This window comes from Typopeltis vanoorti, chromosome 5, assembly GCF_054136105.1.
Source record: "Typopeltis vanoorti isolate ZY-2024b chromosome 5, IOZ_Tvanoo_1.0, whole genome shotgun sequence".
Lineage (NCBI taxonomy): Eukaryota > Metazoa > Arthropoda > Arachnida > Uropygi > Thelyphonidae > Typopeltis > Typopeltis vanoorti.
Window position 1 is genome coordinate 51,047,813 of NC_143553.1, and position 24,145 is coordinate 51,071,957.

Genomic DNA, 24,145 nt, shown 5'->3' on the forward strand with positions numbered 1-24,145 from the left:
GCATCCAAAATAGATTGCATGGATGAATTTCATTTGGATGTTGTGTGTGCAAGTAGCGTGAATGAATTCAAGAACAGGTATGACAGCTGATGCGAATGGTATTGCCTTCCTCGATGAGTTTCTGACTCTCTGGAGGTCTCTCTTAATAAAATTAAAAAAAAATCATCTATCAACTTTTATTCCCGTGCAGGGAGTAGGTATGGCCGTTTTGGCCCTATCTAACTTTTGGAGACTGAGTGGGCAGTTCAGTCTCCACTGGCAGCCAATCAGAGATAGCTGGTACAAGGTTATCACTAAGAGTTATCACTGAAGAGTTAATGTCTGAAAATAGTGTGGGTTCGACGGTCGATTTTCTTGAGTTTATGGGACGAAAAACCCGAGTTTCCGGAAGTAAAAATCCGCTTGCCCATGCCAGAGATCGACTAACCCAGGAACCGATAGAAAAAATGCTTAGAAAATGCTCTTCTATTCGGCAACTAGATTTTAATCCAAGTCTTCATTCATGTAGCCACACGCCATGGAGTGCAAATGCCACTTCCACATAGCCACAGAGCTCTTCTCTCTTAAAATAGCTCACAGGATTACATAAAAAAAAAATTCAATCTCGACTGGTACCCAATCAGAGATAGCTGACCCAAGGCTATCACTAATTAAGCAGCACGCAGTGACTTAGATGTTGAAAAACACACTGATAAATAAAGATAGAGAAGGTATTATCCCCCTCTTTATAATGTTATAATTCGGCAATATCTTGCCTACTGTACACAAATTTGGTCATCTACATTTCTTGGCGACCAGGAGGTGGTAGAGAGGATTCAGAGACGAGCAACCAAGATAGTGACACGTCTGTGGAATACTTCCTATGAGGATAGGTTGAAGGCTTGCTAGTTACAAAGTTTAGTTGATAGCTGGAAAAGAGGGGACATGATATAGACCTTTAAGATATTAAAGAGATTTTATAAAATTGATGGAAGTGACATTTTTCATTATATGAGAAATAGTAAGAGAACTATGGGCCATCCGTGGAAGGTGTGTATGAATGTGATTAGTAGGAGCGTGCAGAGCAGAGTAGTGAGTGAGTGGAATGAACTGTCAGAATTGGTTGTGTGTTCCCTGATATGGGGAATGGATTCAAGGAGAGGTATGATAGCATGGGACGAGTCTTTGGATTCCTTGGAGATACCATACAATACTACTGCTACTACTACTACTACTACTACTACTACTAATAATAATAATAATAATAATAATAATAATAATAATCATACATATTAAGGATTTAGGCCTAGCGTAGCCTGTTCCGGCCTTAGAAGTCATCGTTGTATCGTTTAAGAGGACGTCCTGGTTTTCTTTTTCCTAATGCCTTGTACTTTAAGGCTTGTTTTGGTAATCTTTCTGTTTTCATTCTTTGAACGTGTTTCATCCATTTATGTTTATATTTTTTAATTTTTCTATTACTGGTTCTTGGTTTAATTCTTTCATAATTTCTTCGTTTCTTTTTTTGATCAAATATGGTGTACTTTGCAGTTTTTCTCATAAACTTCATTTCTGCTGTTGTTAATCTTTGTTTGTCTTTTTGGTTTATTGTCCAGATTTTGCTTCCATACATTAACCTGTGTAGCTCAGTAGAAGTGGTGTTTGCACTCTACAGCGCTTGACCGCACGAAGGAAGGGTTTGGTGGTTCAAATCTAGTCGCCGACTAGAGGAAATTTTTCTAAGCCTTTTTTCGACCGGTTCCCGAGTTAGTCGATCTCTGGCACGGGCAAGCGGGTTTTTCCTCCCGGAAACTCGGGTTTTTCGTCCTGTAAACTCAAGAAAATCGACCGTAGAACCCACATTATTTTCAGACATTAAATATATTATGTTAGGGTTAGGGACCACGAGATGGCGGCACATTTGAGCCGTCTCTCTTCACTGTGTACCGCTTAATTAGTGATAGCCTTGGGCCATCTATCTCCGATTGGTACCAGTGGAGATTGAACTGCCCACTCAGTCTCCAAAAGTTAGATAGGGCTAAATGGCCTCGCCTACTCCCGTATACGGGAATAAAAAGGCGTTAGCTGATTTTTTTTTTTCTGACATTAAGACTGGTATGGCTAATGTATTGTATACTTTTAGTCTGGTTTGTTTTTGAACTATAATAATAATAATAATAATAATAATAATAATAATAATAATAATAATAATAATAATAGGCATACTGAATGCTGTATTCGTTCTTTTGATGGTTCATGACACTCTTCACGGAATTATCAGTTACTGAAATGGTATTTATTTTAACAGCATTTGTGTCATTATAATTAAAAAAGTAATTAAAGGTAATGATAAATAAAACCGGAAACTGTGCGGTGGAGAAACTTTGAAAACAAGATGTATTTTATTATGCAGCACACTCTTTCTTGATTAGAAATAAATATATTGTAGTAGGAAAATAGTACTTGTAGGCCCTTGGTATTTTCTCTTGTAAGAAATTAATGGTGATACTGTTTTCTTCACCACAGGAATTTTTTTTAGGCTTTTCTTCATCGGTTCCCAAGTTAGACTATCTTCAACAGAGATAACCAAGGTCCCCTCTTTCTGAAAACTCCAGTTTTTTACTAGGGAGCATAAAAAATCCATCGTGAAACTTAAAGTAAGTCCTAGCGGGTGTCGAGTTACAATTGCCGAATCGCTTCCTTAAAAGCTTTGATTCATTACTAGATTAGAGTTCACTATCAGTGATGGAGGATGAAACCCAGTTGCCAACCGATTTTCAAAAAAGTTAGTTAGGGCTAAAGAGCTCTGGCTGCTCCATTTTGTGAACAAAAGGACGTTAATGGATTTATTATTATTATTATTATTACATGAACACTTTTATTTTTGTATTTCAGTTGAGAATATCTTTTATCACACTCGCACAGAAATATAATTTAAAAAAAAATATACACACACAAATATAATTTTCCTTATTGATTGTCCTGAATATCCAAGGTGTAGCTTTGTTTCTTTTTTGTACAGAAAACAAACAAACAAACAAGAAATACGAATGCCTTTATTAAGCAATAATAATAAATAAACGAATATGACTATAAATTCATATTGGATATCAGAAAGTAGCAGAAGTGAAAGAAAATCAGCTGATAACAAAGGTTGTCAAAATTAATGCATATGTAAGTATGGCCGAGGAAGTAGGAGTGGAAGGTTTTCGAGTTTACAAACGAAGATGGTTTGTTTTGTTCATTGTGATTGGTTTAAATTTTACTTCTGCTTCTGTAAGTATTTCTGGATATATATATATATATATATTGTGTTTTGCTTGCATCGGTTATTAACTAAAATATATACACGTGCTTTATTATTAACTGACGAATGCTTAACAACTGATAATGTCGTTAATTCAGTAGGAAAATTAAAACAACCCCTCTCTTTGAAATATTACTAAAAACCATCAGTCCGTCTCAGAATGTACTGTTTAGGTTTGATAATAGACAGTGGGAAAGATTTATTATGCATTGAAAAAAAATATTGTTTCCCCAAGTTATTCATTATTATTTGAGACTTTCAGGGAGTGAAATACTCATCCCTCGATGAGTCATCAATACATGACCCAAACCAGCTGTCATACAACACATCAGCTTAGATTAATAGCAAATAGTATGTGTATATATGTGTGTATATATATATATATATATATTTCGCTTAAAGTATTATATTAGAGTGGCCTATCATTTTTAATGTTTCTTTAATGAATACCAAATAATGTACACAAAGTTTTCATGGTCCACTTTTTTTTTAGTACATCAGTTTAGATTAATAGCCAACAGTCTCCATGCAGATTTTCTTGCATGTATGACAGAAATGCTAACTATATGTTATGGAAAATAACAATAATTTAAACATCACGTGTATTAAATCTGTTTTAATATGTTTAATTGCTGGGATCATACCAGATACAACTTCGTGACTACATCTATGGGTTGCTATCCACTGATGCAGGTAATTATCTAGGTCAGTGTTTTCTAAACTTTTTGAGACTGTGGAATGGAAATGCTACATAAATTATTATTTTCCTAGAACTCCTATGAAAGTTTTTATAAAAAAATCTCAGAAAAAAAGTGATAACGATGAACTACTGCAGGTAAAATATTGTAATAAAGAAACATCTGATACATCATCAGTCATGATATTTACCTGAAAGGGGTATTCAGGTTACTATGATAGCACCACATGATTAAATTTACATTATTATTAATCTCCTAACAACAATTTTCCCCAAATCAGTCTATTACTCGAGCACTTCAATATTGTCATATTTAACATTTTGTGCTTCTAAGGCAGGCTAACAGAATCAATTCACCTAGACCTTGGTCTTCCTTTCGGTCTCTTACCTGTTATCTTGGTATCAAACACCTGTTTTGCTAACCTTTCTTCACTTATTCTATTTAAGTCACTATATCACCTTAGAGTAGTAGTTCTGACAGATTCTTGAATGGTAATAATGTCATGTTCCTTTTTAATATCTTCATTTTTAATATGATTCTGCCATTGGTTCACTCCCCTAATTCTTCTTCTTATTATTATTATTAAACAAGACCTCATGGAGTCAAAGACTCATCTAGGAGGTCCTTTTATCTTACACACACATCTCATCATACCGTGTCTTAAACACATTCAAACTACTTGCAGACACCACGCTCTCAGGCAAGGCATTCCAATCACTCACAACTCTGCACGAAAAAAACCTGCCTCTCACTCCCTTACTCACACCCTCCTTATACAGTTTCCAGGGATGACCTCTGGTTCTCCCCTGATCTCCCACTATTCTCTGTAGAACTTCTCCACCATTGATCCTATAACAATCCCTTACCAACTTGTAGGTCTCTATCATATCTCCCCTCTTCCTTCTCTCCACTAGACTCTGCAAATTACATCTTTTCAATCTTTCCTCATACTCAACATTCCAGAGGTCAGAAACTACCTTAGTCAGTCGCCTTTGGACCCTTTCCAACATCTCTTCATCCTTCTGAAAACCCGGTGACCAAATCTGGGCACAATAGTCCAAGTGTGGCCTAATCAAAGCCTTATACATTGGAACAAGTATCTCCCTACTTCTACATGTCAGTGTCCTCCGCATCATTCCCAGAAGTCTTTGTGTTGTCTTCACAATTTTGGCGATGTGTCCTCTAAATTTTAGATCCTTATCCACTATCACCCCCAGATCTCTTATTTCCTCTACTTCCAACAATATATTCTCACCAAGCATAAATTCTGCATCCCATCTTTGTTTTCCAAATTTTAAAACTTTACATTTTGCAACATTGAACTCACATCCCCATTTGCTTGCCCAATCACTCAATTTATTCAAGTCTTCTTGCAAGGCCACAACATCTTCACTACTCTTTATGGTTCGTCCCAACTTTGCATCATCTGCAAACAACTGAATATCTCCATCCAAATCTTCACCAATATCATTAATATATAAGTTAAATAGTAATTGCCCTAAAACAGACCCCTGAGGCACTCCACTAGTGACTTTCCTTTTCCTGGATATTGCACCCCCATACACAACTTGTTGATACCTATCAGATAGCCAGTCTCCAATCCAATGCACTAATCTAATATCCAACCCCATCTGCTTTAGTTTGACTGTCAACTTATCATGAGGTACTCTATCAAAATCCTTTGCGAAATCCAAGTATATTACTGTGTATCCTTCTCCTCTGTCCAAGGAAGCAGTCACTTTATTGTAATAAGTAAGTAGATTACTAAAACATGACCTCCCTTTAGCAAATCCATGCTGTCCATCAAAGATTATACCATTGTTGTCAACCCAACTCTGGATCCTAGTTCTCACAAGCTTCTCCAACAACTTAACCACAACACCTGACACACAGATAGGCCTATAGTTTGATGCTTGAGTTCGATCACCTCCTTTATGAAGTGGCACAATCTTGCCCTCCTTCCACTCTTTAGGAACTTGACCAAGTGCAAGACTCGTATTAAAAAAATATGTAAAGGCAGGTGTCAACTCTCTGGCACACTCCTTCAGAATACGTGGTGATATATTATCAAGTCCCACAGCCTTATTTACATCTAGTTTACTCAACTCCCCAAACACCTCTTCTCACTTACAGTCAGTCTCTCCTCCCCATCATCAACTGCTCTTAATCTCTCCATGAAGTCACATTCACAAGATTGAAAGATCTTTATGAATTGCTCATTAAGTATCTCCACAACACATTCTGCATCAGCTGTCTTTATACCATTTCCTCCAGTCAATGTCATCCTTCCATAATCATTCTTTCTTTTGCTGGCTACATATCGAAAGAACTCCCTAGGTTTCTTTTTGGCTTCATTAGCTAACTGCTGTTCATACCTCTCTTTAGCTACTCTCACCAACCAAGTCACCCTCCTTGCCTGGTCTTTGTAGACCTCATGAAATTGGTTACTTCCACTTCTCTTATGCTGTCTCCACAATGCCTTTTTTTTCTGTATTGCATGCTTAATCTCTTTATTCATCCATCTCACACCTACCTTATTTAACCTTCTCACCCGTGGTATACATTTAGACATTGCATCTACTAAATAGTTTTTGAAAATCCCCCAAGCTGCATTGATCTCTTTTCCAGCTAACTCCTCATTCCATGCTACATCTGCAAGCTGTCTCCTGAGCTCTTCATAATCACCCCCCTTGTAGTTCCACATATACCCTTTTTTCACAGGGGTCCTTGCACTGCTGGCAACCACCCAGGTAATCACCTCATGGTCACTTTCACCAATTGGTGGATGATTAGACATCTCATTTATAATTACATCCTCCGATGAGATGACCAAATCCAAGACCCTTAATCCTCGTGTGCCCTCTGTTACATACTGTCTGAGGTAGTTATCCCTCAAAAACTCAAGAAACTCATTTTCTTTACTTCCAGTCGCTATCTCTTCAATCCAGTCTATATTGCCATAATTAAAATCACCCATAATGATCACCCTTTTCTTATTTGCTTGGCTTATTTGACTATACATTTCACTATCACCACCATCCACATTACCAGGTCTATAACAACATCCCACCAAGTATTTGATTCTATTCACCTCTATCTCACACCATACTGCCTCAAAACTACTGGCCCCATTTCCCTCTTGCATCTCTACCTTGTATGGACATAACTCTTTCTCTATCATCAATAGCACTCCCCCTCCCTTTTTATCCCTTCTATCCTCACGAAACACATCGTACCTTTCCATCTCTATTCCTGCCAGGATGTCATCCTCATCTAACCATGTCTCACTTATTCCAACAATCTCTGGGTACACAGACACAATTAGTGCAACCATTTCATCCGCCTTGTTTCTTATGCTTCTAGCATTGGTATACAAACACAACAACTCATTTCTGGATCTACAGCTAGTTCCACTGATACCATTCACTCGATGTGCTCTCTCCATGCTGGACTGGGGCCATTTCTCTTTCTGCTTCTTCATTTTAGAACCCTTTGCAACAACATCTGTTTCCTCTTGATCCCTGGTCATCCCATTACTTTCCTGCCTACACATGCTCTCACCTCCTCTTGGAGCATCCACCTTTCTCACGCTGTGTATCCCTGTCCACCCTGGGCCTCCCCGTTTCCCTGCTCCTCTTGCACACCCATTCTCTCATTTTCTATACTCATACCACTCACCTCTCCATTCATTTCCACTTCTTCAATCTCTCCTGTCTTACTCTCCTGCTCTTCCACATCACTCCCCTCTCGATCTGATTCATTTTCTCTATTCACTTCTCTACCTTCCAGCAGCAGTTTCTCCAAGCGACTCACACCATAACCACTCAAATGCAGTCCATTGCTCCCATACAGCTCACTTCGTCCCTCAAACTCATTCCACACATTAACAAACTGTACACCCATCTCCTCACACATTTCAGCCAGAATACCATTCATAATCCTTGCTCTCCGCCTCATTTCACCACAATCATACCTAGGCAACACACTGACCACCCTTCCTGTCACACTATTCTCTTTTATCTTTCCAAGCAGTCTCTTGACATTCATTTTGACATGCTCTCAAATCATTTGTACCAATTAATACAATTAACTCTTTTGCTCGCTCCCGCCTCATATCCAATGCCTCAATCACTCTACTTATTTTACCGCCTGGAAAACATACCTTGTGCATTTTATCCTCTAGCACACCTTTAATAATGGAGTCGCCATACAACGCCACTCGCTCATCTTTCGTTAACTCTTTCATGCCATCATGATTTATTTTAATAGTTTTGACCTGAATAGTTCTTCCCAGAACCCTGATATCTGTGGTCTCTAGTCTTTGATCAAGTGCTTTATTTCTAACCCAACTTTCAGATCCATAACTTGTGGTTTGAATACAGTCTTGTATACTGCTAGTTTGGTGTTTTGGTTAATTAATTTTTCTTATTCCATATAAATTTATTCAGCTGGCTATCCACCATACTAGCTTTGCTTATTCTGTCATCTCTTTCCAGATTTAACCTGCCATCTTCGCTAAAAACTGTGCCTGAATAGCAGAAATATTTTACTTGTTCTATAGGATCTCCATTCAGAATGCAGTTGATGTTTTTTATGTTCCTGCCTATTTTCATAGTTTTGCTCTTTTTATTGCTGATTTTCGGGGCATGTTTATTACAGCTGTTATTCAGTTTAGTTAGAGAGTACTGGAGACTTGCACTAGATGTGTTTAGGAGTGCAACATTTTCTGCATAAAGCTAAGTTTGACATCTCCAGTTCTTTTATCATGCCTAATGCCACTTTCTTTCATAATGTGATCCATATAAATGATCAATAAGAGTGGAGATAATGTGCATCCTTGCCTTTATCCCTGATTTTACATTAAACCATCTTCCTGTATTTCCTTTGGTTGTAACTGTTCACTGACAACTTAAATATAGACTATGTATTGCTGTGTATAATCTTCCATTCACCCCATATAATTGAAGTATTTTGAAAAGCTTTTCTCTGGGCGCCTTGTCATATACCTCTTCCACATGTATAAAACTAAAGTACAGATCTTGTCGTGTTTCCACGATTCCTGAACTATTTGTCTTAAAGTGAAAATCTGATTTTGACAACCTCTATTTGGCATGAATTCAGCTTGTTCTTCTCCAGGTTTCTCTTACATAATCTTTCTTAACCTCTTTTCAAGTATGCTTGCATAAATCTTACCTGAAACACTTAGTAGTTCCCCTGTAATTCTCACATTCAGCTTTATTCCGTTTTTTATACAATGGGTACTATGATAGCTCTGCTCCAATCATTGGGAATTTGACCTTCTGATCAGCACCTCTGAATTATGCGGTGTAGCCACTGCAAAACTTTTATACTTATTTCTGGTCAAATATCATTTGCTCCAGTTGCCTTTTCACATTTCAAGTTTTTGACAGCTTTTTCTACCTCAAGTATTGAGGCCTGTGTAGCTCAAGGCCTTTGTAGCTCAGTGGAAGTGGTGCTTATGTCCTCTGCACTTGGTCGCTCAAAGTTTGACTTAAGTTCAAGTCTAGTCATCGACTGAAGGAACTTTTTCTAAGCCTTTCTTTGACCAGTTCCCAAGTTAATCGATCTCTGGCACGGGCAAGCGGGTTTTTCATCCTGTAAATTCAAGAAAATTGATTGTAGTACCCACATTATTACAGACAGTGACATATCTTGTTAGGTACCAAGAGATGTTTGCCAGTCTCTTCATCGGTGGCTGCTATAATTAGTGATAGACATGGGCCAGCTATTTCTGATTGGCTACCGGTGGAGATTGAACTGCCCACTCAGTCTCCAAAAGCTAGATAGGGTATAAAGGCCTTGCCTACTCCCTATAAGGGAATAAAAGGCATTAGCTGATTTATTTTTATTTTAAGTATTGATATGTACTCCAATTTGCATTCTTCTCGAAAATTTTCTAGTATGGTTCTGTCACTGCTTGGTTTGTTGAAAGACTGTTAAATGAACCAAGAAGTGTGAAAGATATTCAAAAAAACATCATGAAAATTATGGAAACAACTACCGTGTTAGAGTAAAACTTTAGCTTAATATAAACCAAAATAAACACTTGACGTTTCAACCTTTACATTAGGATCATCATCTGGAGTATACACATATATACAAAGAAACAAGCTGCATTACAATCTTCATGGTATGCTAAAGTTACTGACCAATCATCACAACTAAAGCAATCTGTGAAATTTTGATTAACCACCCTAATCTTAATAATAATGGTGGCATAAAAATCTCAAGAATTTGGATGGCACACATTCAGTCCACTTAGTTTTCCAGCAAACCCTGGCTTTAGGACTCGAAGCAATTTTTCAGCTTTTATTGGCCACTATCCATACCAGTTTGTTGCAATTTATATGTATACTTATGTAAGTAATTTTTTTTTTTTTTTAATTTTAATTTTATTAAGGTTTTCCCCCCCCCCCCCCCTTTTTGTAAGCATGTTGCTCTCCAGCTTAATTTAATTTTGTAACCTAATATATAATATTTTTTCTTTTTACACCAGAGGTTATGCCTATAGTTGTAACGGTTGGTCAGTAACTTTAGCATGTCATGTAGATTGTACTGCAGCTTGTTTCTTTGTATGTATATATACATATATACATAGCTATATATATACATATAGCTTTGATGTGGTAGCACTCTTTACCAACATTCCAACACAAGAAGTTCTCGATATTTTAAAGAACAAAATTTCAAATAAAATGTTCTCTACTATCTCACTGTGTACACTCTGGCTATTTTGAATTTGAAAGTAAACTTTATAAACAGGTCAAAGGATTGGCAATGGGAATCCCCCCCTCTCTCCTATATTAGCCAACATTTTTTTTGAGGATTTTGACAAAAGGCAATCTCCTCTTCTAGTTTAAAACCAAGAATTTGGCTTAGATATGTGGACAATATATTCCTCATATGGGAACATGGTATTGAGAATCTTCACAGTTTTCTCAACCACTTAAACAACCTCCATCAAGATATCAAATTGACCATGGAGATTGAAGAAAATAGTTCCCTCTGTTTCCTAGATGTTAAACTCACCAAGATGCCTGAGTCAATAAAAGTCTCTATATTTAGAAAGCCAACACACACGGACAGATATCTGCATGTGTCCTCACATCACCATCCAGCGCAGAAGTTGGGTATTATATCAACTCTAGCGAATCGTGCAAGATCTGTACTGTCAGATGAAGAAGAACTAAAAAAAAGAACTACAATATCTTAAATGGACCTTTAAAAGCAATGGCTACTCTTTAAAAAGTATTAACAAACAATTATTCCACCGTCAATGTAGCAACGTAGAGACACAGGACGACTCCAAAGGTTATATCTCCTTGCCATATATCAGCACACTATCCAAAAATTTGAGTAGAATCTTAAAGAAGTTTAACATACAAATGTGCTTCTCGACTCTTCCAAAAATAAGATCAGGTTTGAGCAATTACAAACAAACTCGCAAACTTCTACAATTCTCAGTTGTATACAAAATCACATGTGAGTGCGGAAAATCTTCCTATGGCCAAACAGAGAAATATATCCTCCTACGTCTCGAGGAACACCAGAGAGACATTGCTTACAAGAGAACCAGGGCTACTGCCCTATCAGGCCATGTCCTGTTTTTTTCAATAAACACAAATAAAGAAAGCCACCAACATGAAGTAAATTGGACAACAACTTCAAACCTGCACATTTGCCACGATGAGGTAGAACGTCACAAATGTCAAGTCAAAAGAAATTACCTTGTACCCTCTTCATATGAATAATAAGCTCAGCTATAATTTGCCTGACTCTTTCAGCTCTACTATCAGATACTGGAGATCTCGCGGAATCACACACGCACAGGTGTACAACAATAGAACTTTAACACGGACTATAGCTCAAGTTCATAATAACTGTAATTTACAGTCGAATTTATTCCTTTATAATTTTATAACTTTAGGGTGTCTCAATGTTTTTTTTTTTTTTTTTAGTGTCTTTTAATAGCTTTCTATGTTCTTAACGCCTGATGAAGTCAATCCTGAAGAAACATGTCGGTATCAAATAAATCTCAATTTGTTATAATCCTCGGATTTTTAGTCAGTTTATATATAAAAAAAGAATATATATATACTCCAGATGATGACCTTAATGTGAAGGTTGAAACGTTGAGTGTTTATTTTGGTTTATATTAAACTAAAGTTTTACTCTAACATGGTAGTTGTTTCCATAATTTTCATGATGTATTATGATCACCGTGTAAGCATGAAGGAAAGGATATTCAACAGAAATTGAGGATATATAACAAATAATGTTCTGAATAGGTGGCCTGATGAGTTTCAATGCAGAAGATCTAAACCTTAATGAAAATTCTCCACAGTTCTGTTCTAAGTTCACTACTGTTACATATTAATGATATTTTGATTAGTCTGAAGAGAGATATTTAGTAGTTAATAAAATTTAATAGTTAATAATAAATGATGCCATGCAATATATAGAAGGGAGGCAAGTATTAGGAGAATTAGAAGGGAAAGAATCGGAGGTGCATCAGGTGTTGATGGTTAGATGTTAATAAGGGTGTGGGAATGGATGACATATCACCGTGTATTCTTAATGAATGTGCACAACAATTAGCTATGTCCTGGACCTGGTTATTTAATGAAAGTCTTCCAGTGGCTAAGGTTCCTAAGGAGTGGAAAGAAGGCAAAATAGTACCACCCCACATGCATGATTTTAGGACAGAAGTTTCCAATTATGGACTAGTCTGTATAATTGCAGTTGTAGTCGAGGCATTTGGAAGATTTGTTAGGAATAGAATACAAGTTTGTGATGGACATTATGCTGGTCAGCATGGATTTGTAAAGGATCTTGTTTTAGCAGTTTACATGCATTTTATGACAAAGTGATGAGTGTGTTAGATAAAGGAAAGTCATATACAGTGGTGATATTCTAGAACTTTGCGGAATCGTTTGATAGACTACCACGTGATAAGTTGGTATACAAGCTGCAGATGATGGAAATAAATGGCATATTGGTTAGATGGATTGGAGATTGGCTCTCTGAATGATACCAGCAAGTTGTGTATGATGGAGCATTGTCTCAAAAAAGGAGGGTAACCAGTGACATCTCCCAGGGTTCTGTACTTGGGGCCCCTGCTGTTTAACTTGTTTGTAAATGGTATCGTGTGAACTGACTAGGGATCTTCAATTGTTTGCTTATGATTCAAAGTTGGGGAGAATCATAAGTAGCACTGTTGATATTAATTCCCTTCAGGAAGATTTGAATAGATTTTTGTGGACAACGGAGTGGGGTTGTAGTTTTAATATTAATAAATGCAAAAATGTAAAGCTGGGTACTATATTGACTGTGCTGTACTGTAGGAAGTGGTTGAGATTCGAGATCTGGGAGTGATAGTTGTCAACAGACTGAAATTTAGAAGACATATTGCAAGTGTAGTGAAGACCGTGCATCATAATATCACATTCAAGTCACGAGTGCTTCTTACTACCTACATTTAATACACACATACACCTTCCCTTTTCTCACCTACTGCATTTTTAATCCACAGGATTCATACATGCAGCATGTGTAGCATGCTACAAAATTCTCCACCATGCTACAGATAAAGTATCCCTACATGATACAAAGTAGTCACATGTAGGGATAAGGAGGTGGTCGACCTATATCTCTTGCTTCTTCACTCCCTTGTTCTTTCACACCATTTCTCATTCTCCTTGTGTAACTAACCTTTCTAGTCTCTTAATAATTTCCTCCACTTCCTCAACTGAATTTTTATGCCTTTTGTTTCCTTTCTCAGCAATTCTCTTTCTTACTCTGTCTCTCTCTGCTTTTACCTGACATTCACTCACACACTGACAGCTACAAGTTGGCTGTCATCCATTTTTAATGTATTACCTCTGCTGTCAAAGCTCAAGGCAGTAGCGTTCAATTCACAAGTGCTTCTTACTGCCTACATTTAATACACGCATACACCTTCCCTTTCTCACCTACTGCATTTTTAATCCACAGGATTCATACATGCAACATGTGTAGCATGCTACAAAATTCTCCACCACGTTACAGATAATGTAGTCTTTAATAGTGGTGGGTTGGCTAACATGTGTTAGCTCTTCTGGCTGCTATGCTGGACACCAGTGGAGTTAGACAGATAGAGACAATAAATTTGTACAAAACAGCCACACAAATCATACCAGAAACAGCAGTTGAACTCGTGAAGTTTTATACTACCATTTAACAGGAAATTGAGACTGTAGAACACAAAAAAAATGGAAGATTGATTCCAGCCAAACTAATTTGTCTATCCATTAAATAAGAAGAAATAATAATGAACTTTATCATTAATGTCTTCTGTGGATTGACTCATCATGGGAGTTCAATTAGACAACACAATCTGTCATTCCATGTCTTAGACTCATTCACTGTCTGCATTCTCACCATCCTCTCAGGTAATGCATTCCATGCTTTGACTACTCTTTCCACACACACAAAAAATAAATGTATTATCCTCTTATTACATCTTGCAACTTAAAGATAGCCTCTTGTCCTTGTACCTTCTCCTCACAACAGACGAAAAAATCTCCTCAGTTTCAATCCAGTAAATACCTCTCATTAGCTTAAATGTCTCAATCATCTCTTCATTTCTCTTCCACCAGACTCTGCAGATTACATATCTACAGTTTATCCTTATAACCAGCTTTTTTGCAGCCTTGATATCATTTTTATCTGTCTCCGCCGTCTCTGCAGTTATTTCATCTGCTTCAAATCCTAGTGACCATATTAGAATAAGGTAACCATGATATGGCCTGATCAAAGCCCTATACAATTATACTACTACTACCCTCTTATCTCTGCTGGTCAGTGTCCTCCTCGTTACTTCAGCAGTTCTCTGTGTCATCTTTACAGTCTTTGCAATATGTTCCCTGAACTTAAGATTTCTATCACTCATCATTCCAAGATTCCTGAGTCTCCATAGATCATTAAGTTTCGACAATGCCTTTTGGTCGGAAAGACTTGGGTTTAAATTCTGTCTAGGACACGAAGAACCTTTATCGGGGCTTTTCAACTGAAGGTGAGGTAGTCGGTCTCATACGGAGGTAGCAGGGTTTTTCCTCCTCGAAACTTAGTTTTTCATCCTGCAGTGCACACATACCAGCCATTAGAAAGCATGCAATTGACACACATAATGCACTGCCTCATATAAATCCAAATAAACCAAACTAAAATCCAAGATCTCTTGTCTCCTGCACTTACTCCAGTATAGTTCCATTGATTTGCCCACCTTTCAAATATTCAAACCCTCTTAAGAAACTTCATCTATTAGTAATAATCTCCTCAATCCTGCAGAATCACCATGTAACCTTTCTATTCCCTTCTTCCCCATACAACTCTGATATCTATCAGTTTCCAATCCACTAGTCTAGTGTCTAAGCCCATACACTTAAATATCAACTTATCGTGCTACTCCCTGTCAAATGTGTTTGCAAATCCAGAAAGAATGACAGGGTATGCTTTTCCTTCATCCACTGCCCTTATTACTTTATTAAAAAAGGCCACCAGATTAGTAAAACAAGAATGCCCCTTAGCATATCCATGCAGCCTTTCATATTACCCTCATCAGTCCAGTTCTGTATATGAGCTCTTATTGATTTTTATTCTAATTCTCATTTCTCTCTATACCACATTGATGCCACTTTCTTAGTTCAAGCCTTATCTTTCTCATTCAATTGTTCTTCACCCCCCCCCCCCCTCTCTCTCTCTCTCTCTCTCTCTCTCTCTGTTTCATAACCTCTTTTTCTATTTGCAATTCCTACATCCATTTTTGGTAGTAGTAATTTGATTAATACTGCCAAATATTTCTCAACTAGCTTCCATGCACTGCTGACTTCTAGCTCTTCCTCTAGCTTTTCCATCCATTGTGCAACCCCAACTGGTATCCAAGTATCATAATCACTTGTCTAATTTTCTACATAAAATTCCTTCCTCCTTGATATTTCTACATTTCTGTTGATCCTTCATGTCTGAATTCCATGGACAAGTGTGGCATCTCAGTGACCATTAGATCTCCTCTGCTGTTACCACTAAATCCAAAACTAATCCTAATTTTTTCTCTATCATATGCTGTCTCAGACATTTGTCCCACAAACATTCGAGGAATTCATTTGCCTTGTTACTAATATTCTTTCCTTTGCCCAGTTTATATTGTTATAGTTGAAATCCTCTACAATTATCACTTGTTTTGAACTTGTGAAACTACTTAATTTGTCATTTCATACTCATCATCCTCTATATTTTCTGCTTATATCAACAAACATCCTGCTAACATTCTCCAACTCACACCTTATATTCCCAAAGCCATCACTACTGTTTACCTTTTGATTCTCTACCCTGAGAAGGCACAGCTTATCACTTAACCACAAGTAACACTCCACCACACCTTCCTTATCCTACCAAAATATGCTATACCCCTCAGTTTCTATTTCTGTCAAGACATTCTTCTCTGTCAATCCCATTTCACTAATACCAATAGTCTTCAGGCAGACTGAATCAATCAATGCCTTAAATTCATTCTTTTTATTCCTAATACTCTTGACATTTGTATAGAAAAACCAGTGCATTTTAAATATTTAACTATTATTACTACTCTTTGCAGTATACTGTACTCCCTCCTTCTCCTCGCTTCCACCAAGCTACTGTTTTTGCATGATGCCATCCCTGCTACCTTCTATCTTGGCAACTCTAGTTTCTCCTGCTCTAACACACCACTTACCCAGAAAGCTACAGCAGCCTCTCCAAATGCCTTTGTCATTCTTCATTCAAATGCAATCTATCTCCTACATATAACTCCCGTCATTCAAATGCAATCCAAGCACATCCACTTATTTCACATTTGCAGTGTCATCTTATTCATTTCCATCCATTGTGCAACCCCAACTGGTATCCAAGTATCATAATCACTTGTCTAATTTTCTACATAAAATTCCTTCCTCCTTGATATTTCTACATTTCTGTTGATCCTTCATGTCTGAATTCCATGGACAAGTGTGGCATCTCAGTGACCATTAGATCTCCTCTGCTGTTACCACTAAATCCAAAACTAATCCTAATTTTTTCTCTATCATATGCTGTCTCAGACATTTGTCCCACAAACATTCGAGGAATTCATTTGCCTTGTTACTAATATTCTTTCCTTTGCCCAGTTTATATTGTTATAGTTGAAATCCTCTACAATTATCACTTGTTTTGAACTTGTGAAACTACTTAATTTGTCATTTCATACTCATCATCCTCTATATTTTCTGCTTATATCAACAAACATCCTGCTAACATTCTCCAACTCACACCTTATATTCCCAAAGCCATCACTACTGTTTACCTTTTGATTCTCTACCCTGAGAAGGCACAGCTTATCACTTAACCACAAGTAACACTCCACCACACCTTCCTTATCCTACCAAAATATGCTATACCCCTCAGTTTCTATTTCTGTCAAGACATTCTTCTCTGTCAATCCCATTTCACTAATACCAATAGTCTTCAGGCAGACTGAATCAATCAATGCCTTAAATTCATTCTTTTTATTCCTAATACTCTTGACATTTGTATAGAAAAACCAGTGCATTTTAAATATTTAACTATTATTACTACTCTTTGCAGTATACTGTACTCCCTCCTTCTCCTCGCTTCCACCAAGCTACTGTTTTTGCATGATGCCATCCCTGCTACCTTCTATCTTGGCAACTCTAGTTTCTCCTGCTCTAACACACCACTTACCCAGAAAGCTACAGCAGCCTCTCCAAATGCCTTTGTCATTCTTCATTCAAATGCAATCTATCTCCTACATATAACTCCCGTCATTCAAATGCAATCCAAGCACATCCACTTATTTCACATTTGCAGTGTCATCTTATTCATTATCATTGCTCGTCTTTTCAACTCAATGAGTGTGTTTTCTAGGTATAACACAATCATCCCTCTTACACTACATACTCCCTAAATTCAGTCTCAGATCTCTTACTACCTGATTCATGCTCAGATAGATATTATTATATACTTGTATTGAGAATCTTATAAAGAGTGATAGTGATTTAGTTTCTTTTGGAATAGATTGGCACAAACAATAGGTGAGTTAAGTGAAAGTGAACTTTGGAATTTGTTAGGCATATACTGTAGGAAGTAAAGGAGGAAATGGGCAGCATACATACAGTGTGGTAGTGGAGTGATAGTAGACAGCTGAAATTCAAGGAATATATTGCAAAAAGTCAAAAATCCACAGTAGATAAGGATATGCACAGTAGATAAGGATGAGAAATCCTTTAGTGGTAGATAATTGTTATTTCATGGTGTGCAATCAACACTGCTAATTGGAATCCTAAAAATGACAAAGGCCATGTTTGATCTCTAATTATCAGCCCTTCCCGTCCAACTACTAGCGTATTATTATAGGTTTATAATCCTTCATAGATAGGATTGTCTTAAAAAAAATAATACCATATTATGACTTCTGTTCTACAGGTCCATTCTGATCTTCATTCTCAATCATATATTCTAGTAGTCTCTATTACTTCAGTCTGCTATTGCAGATATACAGGCTGAATAGTCTTTGGAGACTCTGTCTCGATGCTACTCCTGTGAGTAATGGCACTATTTTGCCTGACTTATATTGCAAGATTCGCCCCCCCCCCCATTAAGCATCAAGTCAAGGACATAGTCCATATTATTATTATAATGGATAACTTTATGAAGTCATAAAACTCATTGTGGGAGACTCTACATTGACACACTAACCATTATTCACACAATACCTGTTATACTTCTCCTTAAACTCATTTGCAGACGAAGCACTTACTACCAACTTTAGCAATGCATTCCACACATTCACCACCCTGCAAGCAAAAAATCTAGTCCTGACACTCTTGTTAACCACACTCTTACATTTGCTACCGTCTTATGCCTATAAGCTAGTTTTTGGAGACCATAGATCTTCAGTCTGTCCTCATAGGAAACATTCTGCAGACCTGCAACAATCTTTGTTACTTGCCTCTGGATCCTCTCTTCCACTTATCAAGGAATCGAGGTGATCAGAATCTGTGTGAAATAGTCCAGATGTGGCCTTATTAATGCCTTATAAAGTGGAACAGTAACTTTCCTAATCCCTGATGTATGCTCACACACTTCCTAAAACTATGCATCATATAACTGATAGCTTTATTAACAACTATCCTACACTTACTCAAACCTTTGGTGTAATGCGAGTTCATTTAGTTCTAGTCCCTCCATTATTCTTCACCCCCACCCCTCAGAAGCCTTGTGGCATTGCCACATTTTATTTTTTGGAGCCCGTAGATCTTCAATCTGTCCTCATAGGAAACATTCCGCAGACTTGCAACAATCTTTGTAACTCACCTCTGGATCTTCTCTGCCACTTATCAAGGAATCAAGGTGATCAGAATCTGTGTGAAATAGATTCTGATCTATTTCACACAGATTTTCCACAAACCTTTTAATCTCTATTCCTTGCTTGTCATCCTGTTGTATTGTTTAACCTTGCATGTGATTTTTAATACACATATACAAAAAAAAAACATTCTTACATATGTCTGTGTTTAAAAAGTATTTGTTAATGCCACAAATGTCTTTAAAATTGTAGTTTAGTATCCGTATTATAAATTTTAGCACTGGACCTCCATGAAGTCAACTCATCATGAGAGGTCTTTACTGTTATGCACAAAGGTCATCAAACCATGCCTTAAAATCATTGTTTGCACACATCACATTCTCAGGCATTCCACTCAGCAGTCACTCTCTATTCAAAGAACCTGCTCCTCACCTTTGTCACACCTTTATACAGTTTCTAAGGATGACCTCTTGTTTTATCCCTGCCTTTCTCCATTTGATGAAAAATCTCTTTCACATTAATCTGGTAACAATTCCTAATAAAGGATTATTACCAATCATATCCCTTCCCCCCCCCTCTCTCCTATTTACCATTTGATGAAAAATCTCTTTCACATTAATCTGGTAACAATTCCTAATAAAGGATTATTACCAATCATATCCCTCCCCCCCCCTCTCTCCTATTTATGGGACTGCAAATTGCATACCTTCAGTCTATCCTCATACCCCCACATTCCACAGACTGGAAACTACATTAGTCAGTCTTTTCTGGACCCTTTCCAAGATATCCTCATCCCCATGAAAATCAGGTGATTAAATCTTTGTGATTAAAACCATGACCTCTTTAAATTAAAGATACCAAGAAATTATATACTTGGTTTAATCCTTTATCCAAGTGTAAGCAAACAAGTTTTCTTCAGAACTATTTTCAGGACTGGGGCAACTTGTATGAAGAGGCTAATAACTTCACATTGCAGACATGTACAATGCTATGCATTATGGGAAAGGTCACCACCCAGACCGATTTCCCCTGTTTAAGTGCGGGGATACCTCTCCCAAAACTCGTGAGATCCCCCCCCCCCCCCGGATCACCCAATAATGAGCGATCCCCAGGATCAAATATCAGAAACTCTGTGTTGTTCCCCTCAGTAACAGGCTCACCCTGCCACTGCAAAGAACTCTGAGAACCGGTTGGCTCTATACTGTGGCAGGCTCCCTCACCACCGAGCAGAGATGCTTTCAACCTTTATTGAGGTCTCATCAGTGGGAGCCAGACACAGAGGTGATACTAAGGTTGAAGTAATGCAGAAGTCTTATTTTCATATATGAGTAGCCAAATGGTGTCACACCTTATTATTAAAATACTCTGAATTAGAGAAAGTTGTTGGAATTTTTTCCACTTGTTATACTATACATGACATGAAGTACACTGCCTCTGTATACTACTAAGGTGTGACAATACTTCATGTGCAGATGTTGTTTGCATCCTTTACCTAAGGATGCAAACAACTTTTTTTTTTGTTAAGTATAATTTACTTTGATGCATTAAAAACTTATTATAACTATACATTTGGATAATTAGTCTTATTCTAGCCATATTAATGTTAATTATGTTAATTATATATTAAGAAAAATTTATATATAACAGTATGCAAGGTATATTATGGTAGAAGTGAAATTAAATGCCATTTTTTAATTGTATTAAGCATTTGCAGTATTTTATTTCCTGTCTCTTATGTGGATCTTGTATAGGTGTGGATATCATTTGTTTCTGTGGCTAATGTAGCATCTGAATATTATGGAGTAACAGAAAATGATATCAATTGGTTCTCCTTGTCTGTACTAATATGTACAATTTTTCCAGGAGTAATTGTGATGTGGTATGTGGATAGACATGGTCTTCGAAAAGCAGTAAGTTCAAACTCTTACTTCATCTTTTGTTATATTAATGTTTTTTATATATAAATTTTCATTTTAATGATTACAAAGATCAACAATGCGTTGATAACATGATTATAAACAGACTTACAGCTTTAGAAAAAAATGAAGACCATTTCTCAAATTCTTAAAAAAAAAATCATAACATACAAAAATGTTGGACAATGCTACAATGTCATATGTTCATAAATTTATATGTGTGAAGTGTAACTTATAGACTGGAGTTTGAAACAACTGCAGACTAGTTGTTTTTGATTCTGTTTATTTTTTTCTGAATTTGTGTGGTTATCTGCAGCAGAATCATGATGTTGACAGCTCAACATCGTGATTTAAAAGATGACTTAAATATGCTGACTGTAATGGGCCAAGTTTATTGTAAATGGCTGCCAGTTTAATGTGGCTAATTGTAAGGTGATGCACTTTGGGAGGATGAGATCATATGCTCTGTGCTATATTGATGGAACTGAAGAAGTTGACAATGCAAGGGACTAGGGGATGATTGTGGGCAGAGAACTGAAGTTTAGAGGGCATATTGTAAAGGTGGCCAAAACAGCACATCAAATTAAATGGTTGTTGAAGAACACACTAACAAGCAGTGATAAGGAAGTTATTGTTCCACTTTATAAGGCATTAATAAGGTCATATCTGGACTGTTGCTCACAGATCTTGTCACCTGGAATCCTTGGTGATGGAGAGGATCCAGAGATAAGTGATAGTTTGTTCCAGGTCTATGGAATATTTTCTATGAGGATAGATTGAAAGTCTGTGGGCTCCAAAAACTGCTGATAGGCATAATAGAAGGTATGATAAAAGCATAAGTTATTAAAGGGGTTTTATAGGATTGATACTGATGACTTTTTTCTGTACAGTGCATTGCTGAAGAAAGAGGACAGGGAGGTCATCCCTGAGATTGCATAAGAGTGTAGTTAACAAGGATTAGATTTTTTTGCTTGGAGGATGATGAATGTGTGGAATGCTTTGCCAGATGTGGTTGGGAGTTCTTTGTCTATGAATGAGTTTAAGGAGAAGTATGATAGGTATTGTGTGAATAATGGTTCTTGTGTTGATGTAGGGTATTCTATGATGAGTCTTCTGACTCCATGGAGACAACAATAATAATAATATGGACAGTTTGCAGCAGAATTGCAATGTTGATCCGTCACATAGATACAACCAAAATACAAATGTCATTTTGTATTTTGGTTGTAATTGGATAAATCATGATAAAAACTCATGTAAGCTGCACCAAGTTCTTTCTAAATATGGCAGAATGAATAAAAGCTAAAAAAAAATTTCCATGAATGATGGTTGACAGCAGATCACCTTACATATTGTTATTTCTGGCTAATAAAAGTCATTATTATTATTATCAGATATGCATGGAGTCAGATGACTCCTTGTAGAAGGTTCTTTATCACACATATTTCATCATACTATGAACTAATTGTATTCACTGTCATCACACTCACTACACTTTCAGTTGACCACCACTCTCCATGTAAAAAAAACCAGCTCCTCAACCTCTTGCTTGTGCTTTCCTTATACAACTTCCAGGGATAACCTCATGTTCTTCCATCTCCACTTATTCTATGAAAAATCTGATTCAAATTAAATTAATCTGGTAATAACTCCTTACCAACTTATGCTTTGATTAATCCCCCCCCCCAAATTCTTCTAGATTCTGTAAACTGTATACTCTCAATCTGTCTTCATACTTAACATTCCAGAGACCAGAAATCACCTTAATCAATTGTCTCTGAAAACTTTCCAACATCTTTTCATCCTTTTGAAAACCAGGTGACCAAATCTGTGTACAATAATCTATATGCAGTCTGATTAAACCTTATACAATGGAATCTTAACATCTTTACTCCTATATGTCCATGTTCTCTGCGTCATTGCCATAATGCACTGTTCCGTCCTTACAATTTTAACAAAATATCCATGAAAGTTCAGATCGATCTCTATCTACTGATGCTTCATCTCCTCCACCTTCTCTAAGATATCCCACCAATCTACTTCCCATCTGTGCTTACATTTTGTTTTCTACATTAAACTGTTAGTCCCATTCATTCACTTATTCACAAAGTTCATTCAAATCCACTTGCAGTGCTACAACATCCATTCTACTCCTCATAGTTCTCCAAACTTTACATCATCTGCAAACAGCTGTATATCACCATTTTTTTTTTTTTTTTTTGAGTTCACTGGGCATCTACAGATGCCGTATGGTCACTCCGATGCTCGATGATGTTCCACACTAGGCCTCGCCATGTAGTCCTGTTGTTTGCCCTTCTGGCAGCCTCAACTCTCTGAAGATCAGTCACTCCACACATGCCATCCATCCATCTCATTGATGGTCTACCCCTGCCTCTTTTTCCAGGAACTTTACCTTCTATTACTGTTCTGAGAAGTCCTCCTTCCATCCTTTCTATGTGTCCAAAATATTTTAATTTTCTTCTGTCAATATCCTTAAGGAGCCTTAAAGTTCTACTAATCTTTTCTAACACCCATTCATTTGTACGCCTTTCAGTGTATGATATCCTCAACAGCCTTCTGTAACACCACATCTCAAAAGCAGATATCCGTTTCTTACCTAACTTCTTTAGGTTCCAAGTCTCGCATCCATAAGTCACTGTTGGAAAAACAACTGCATCCAAAATCCTCAACTTTGTTCCCATGGAGATAGATCCATCCTTCTAGATTTTAGACAGGTCTCTGACTGTTATTTTAGCCATTCTTAACCTTTTTCTGACATCTTCTGAACAGCAATTGTTCACATTAATAATGGATCCCAGGTACTCAAACTTGCTGACTTCCTCAATTC

The 24,145-nt window shown here is 37.0% G+C and overlaps 1 protein-coding gene across 2 annotated transcripts in view; it reads left to right on the forward strand.

Moving 5' to 3' along the window:
* Positions 1 to 3,124: 3,124 nt before the first annotated feature.
* The window catches only part of LOC150106402 (solute carrier family 49 member A3-like), a 137,049-nt gene continuing 116,028 nt past the window's right edge, over positions 3,125 to 24,145 (forward strand). Inside the window, exons 1-2 of one of the 2 annotated variants that reach the window (XM_090392423.1) lie at positions 3,125 to 3,252; positions 21,133 to 21,291. In XM_090392423.1, coding sequence (XP_090248549.1) covers positions 3,157 to 3,252; positions 21,133 to 21,291 — 255 coding nt within the window. In that variant the 5' untranslated portion in view covers positions 3,125 to 3,156. The remainder of the gene's footprint in view (positions 3,253 to 21,132; positions 21,292 to 24,145) is intronic. The other variant, XM_090392424.1, reaches the window with a different exon arrangement.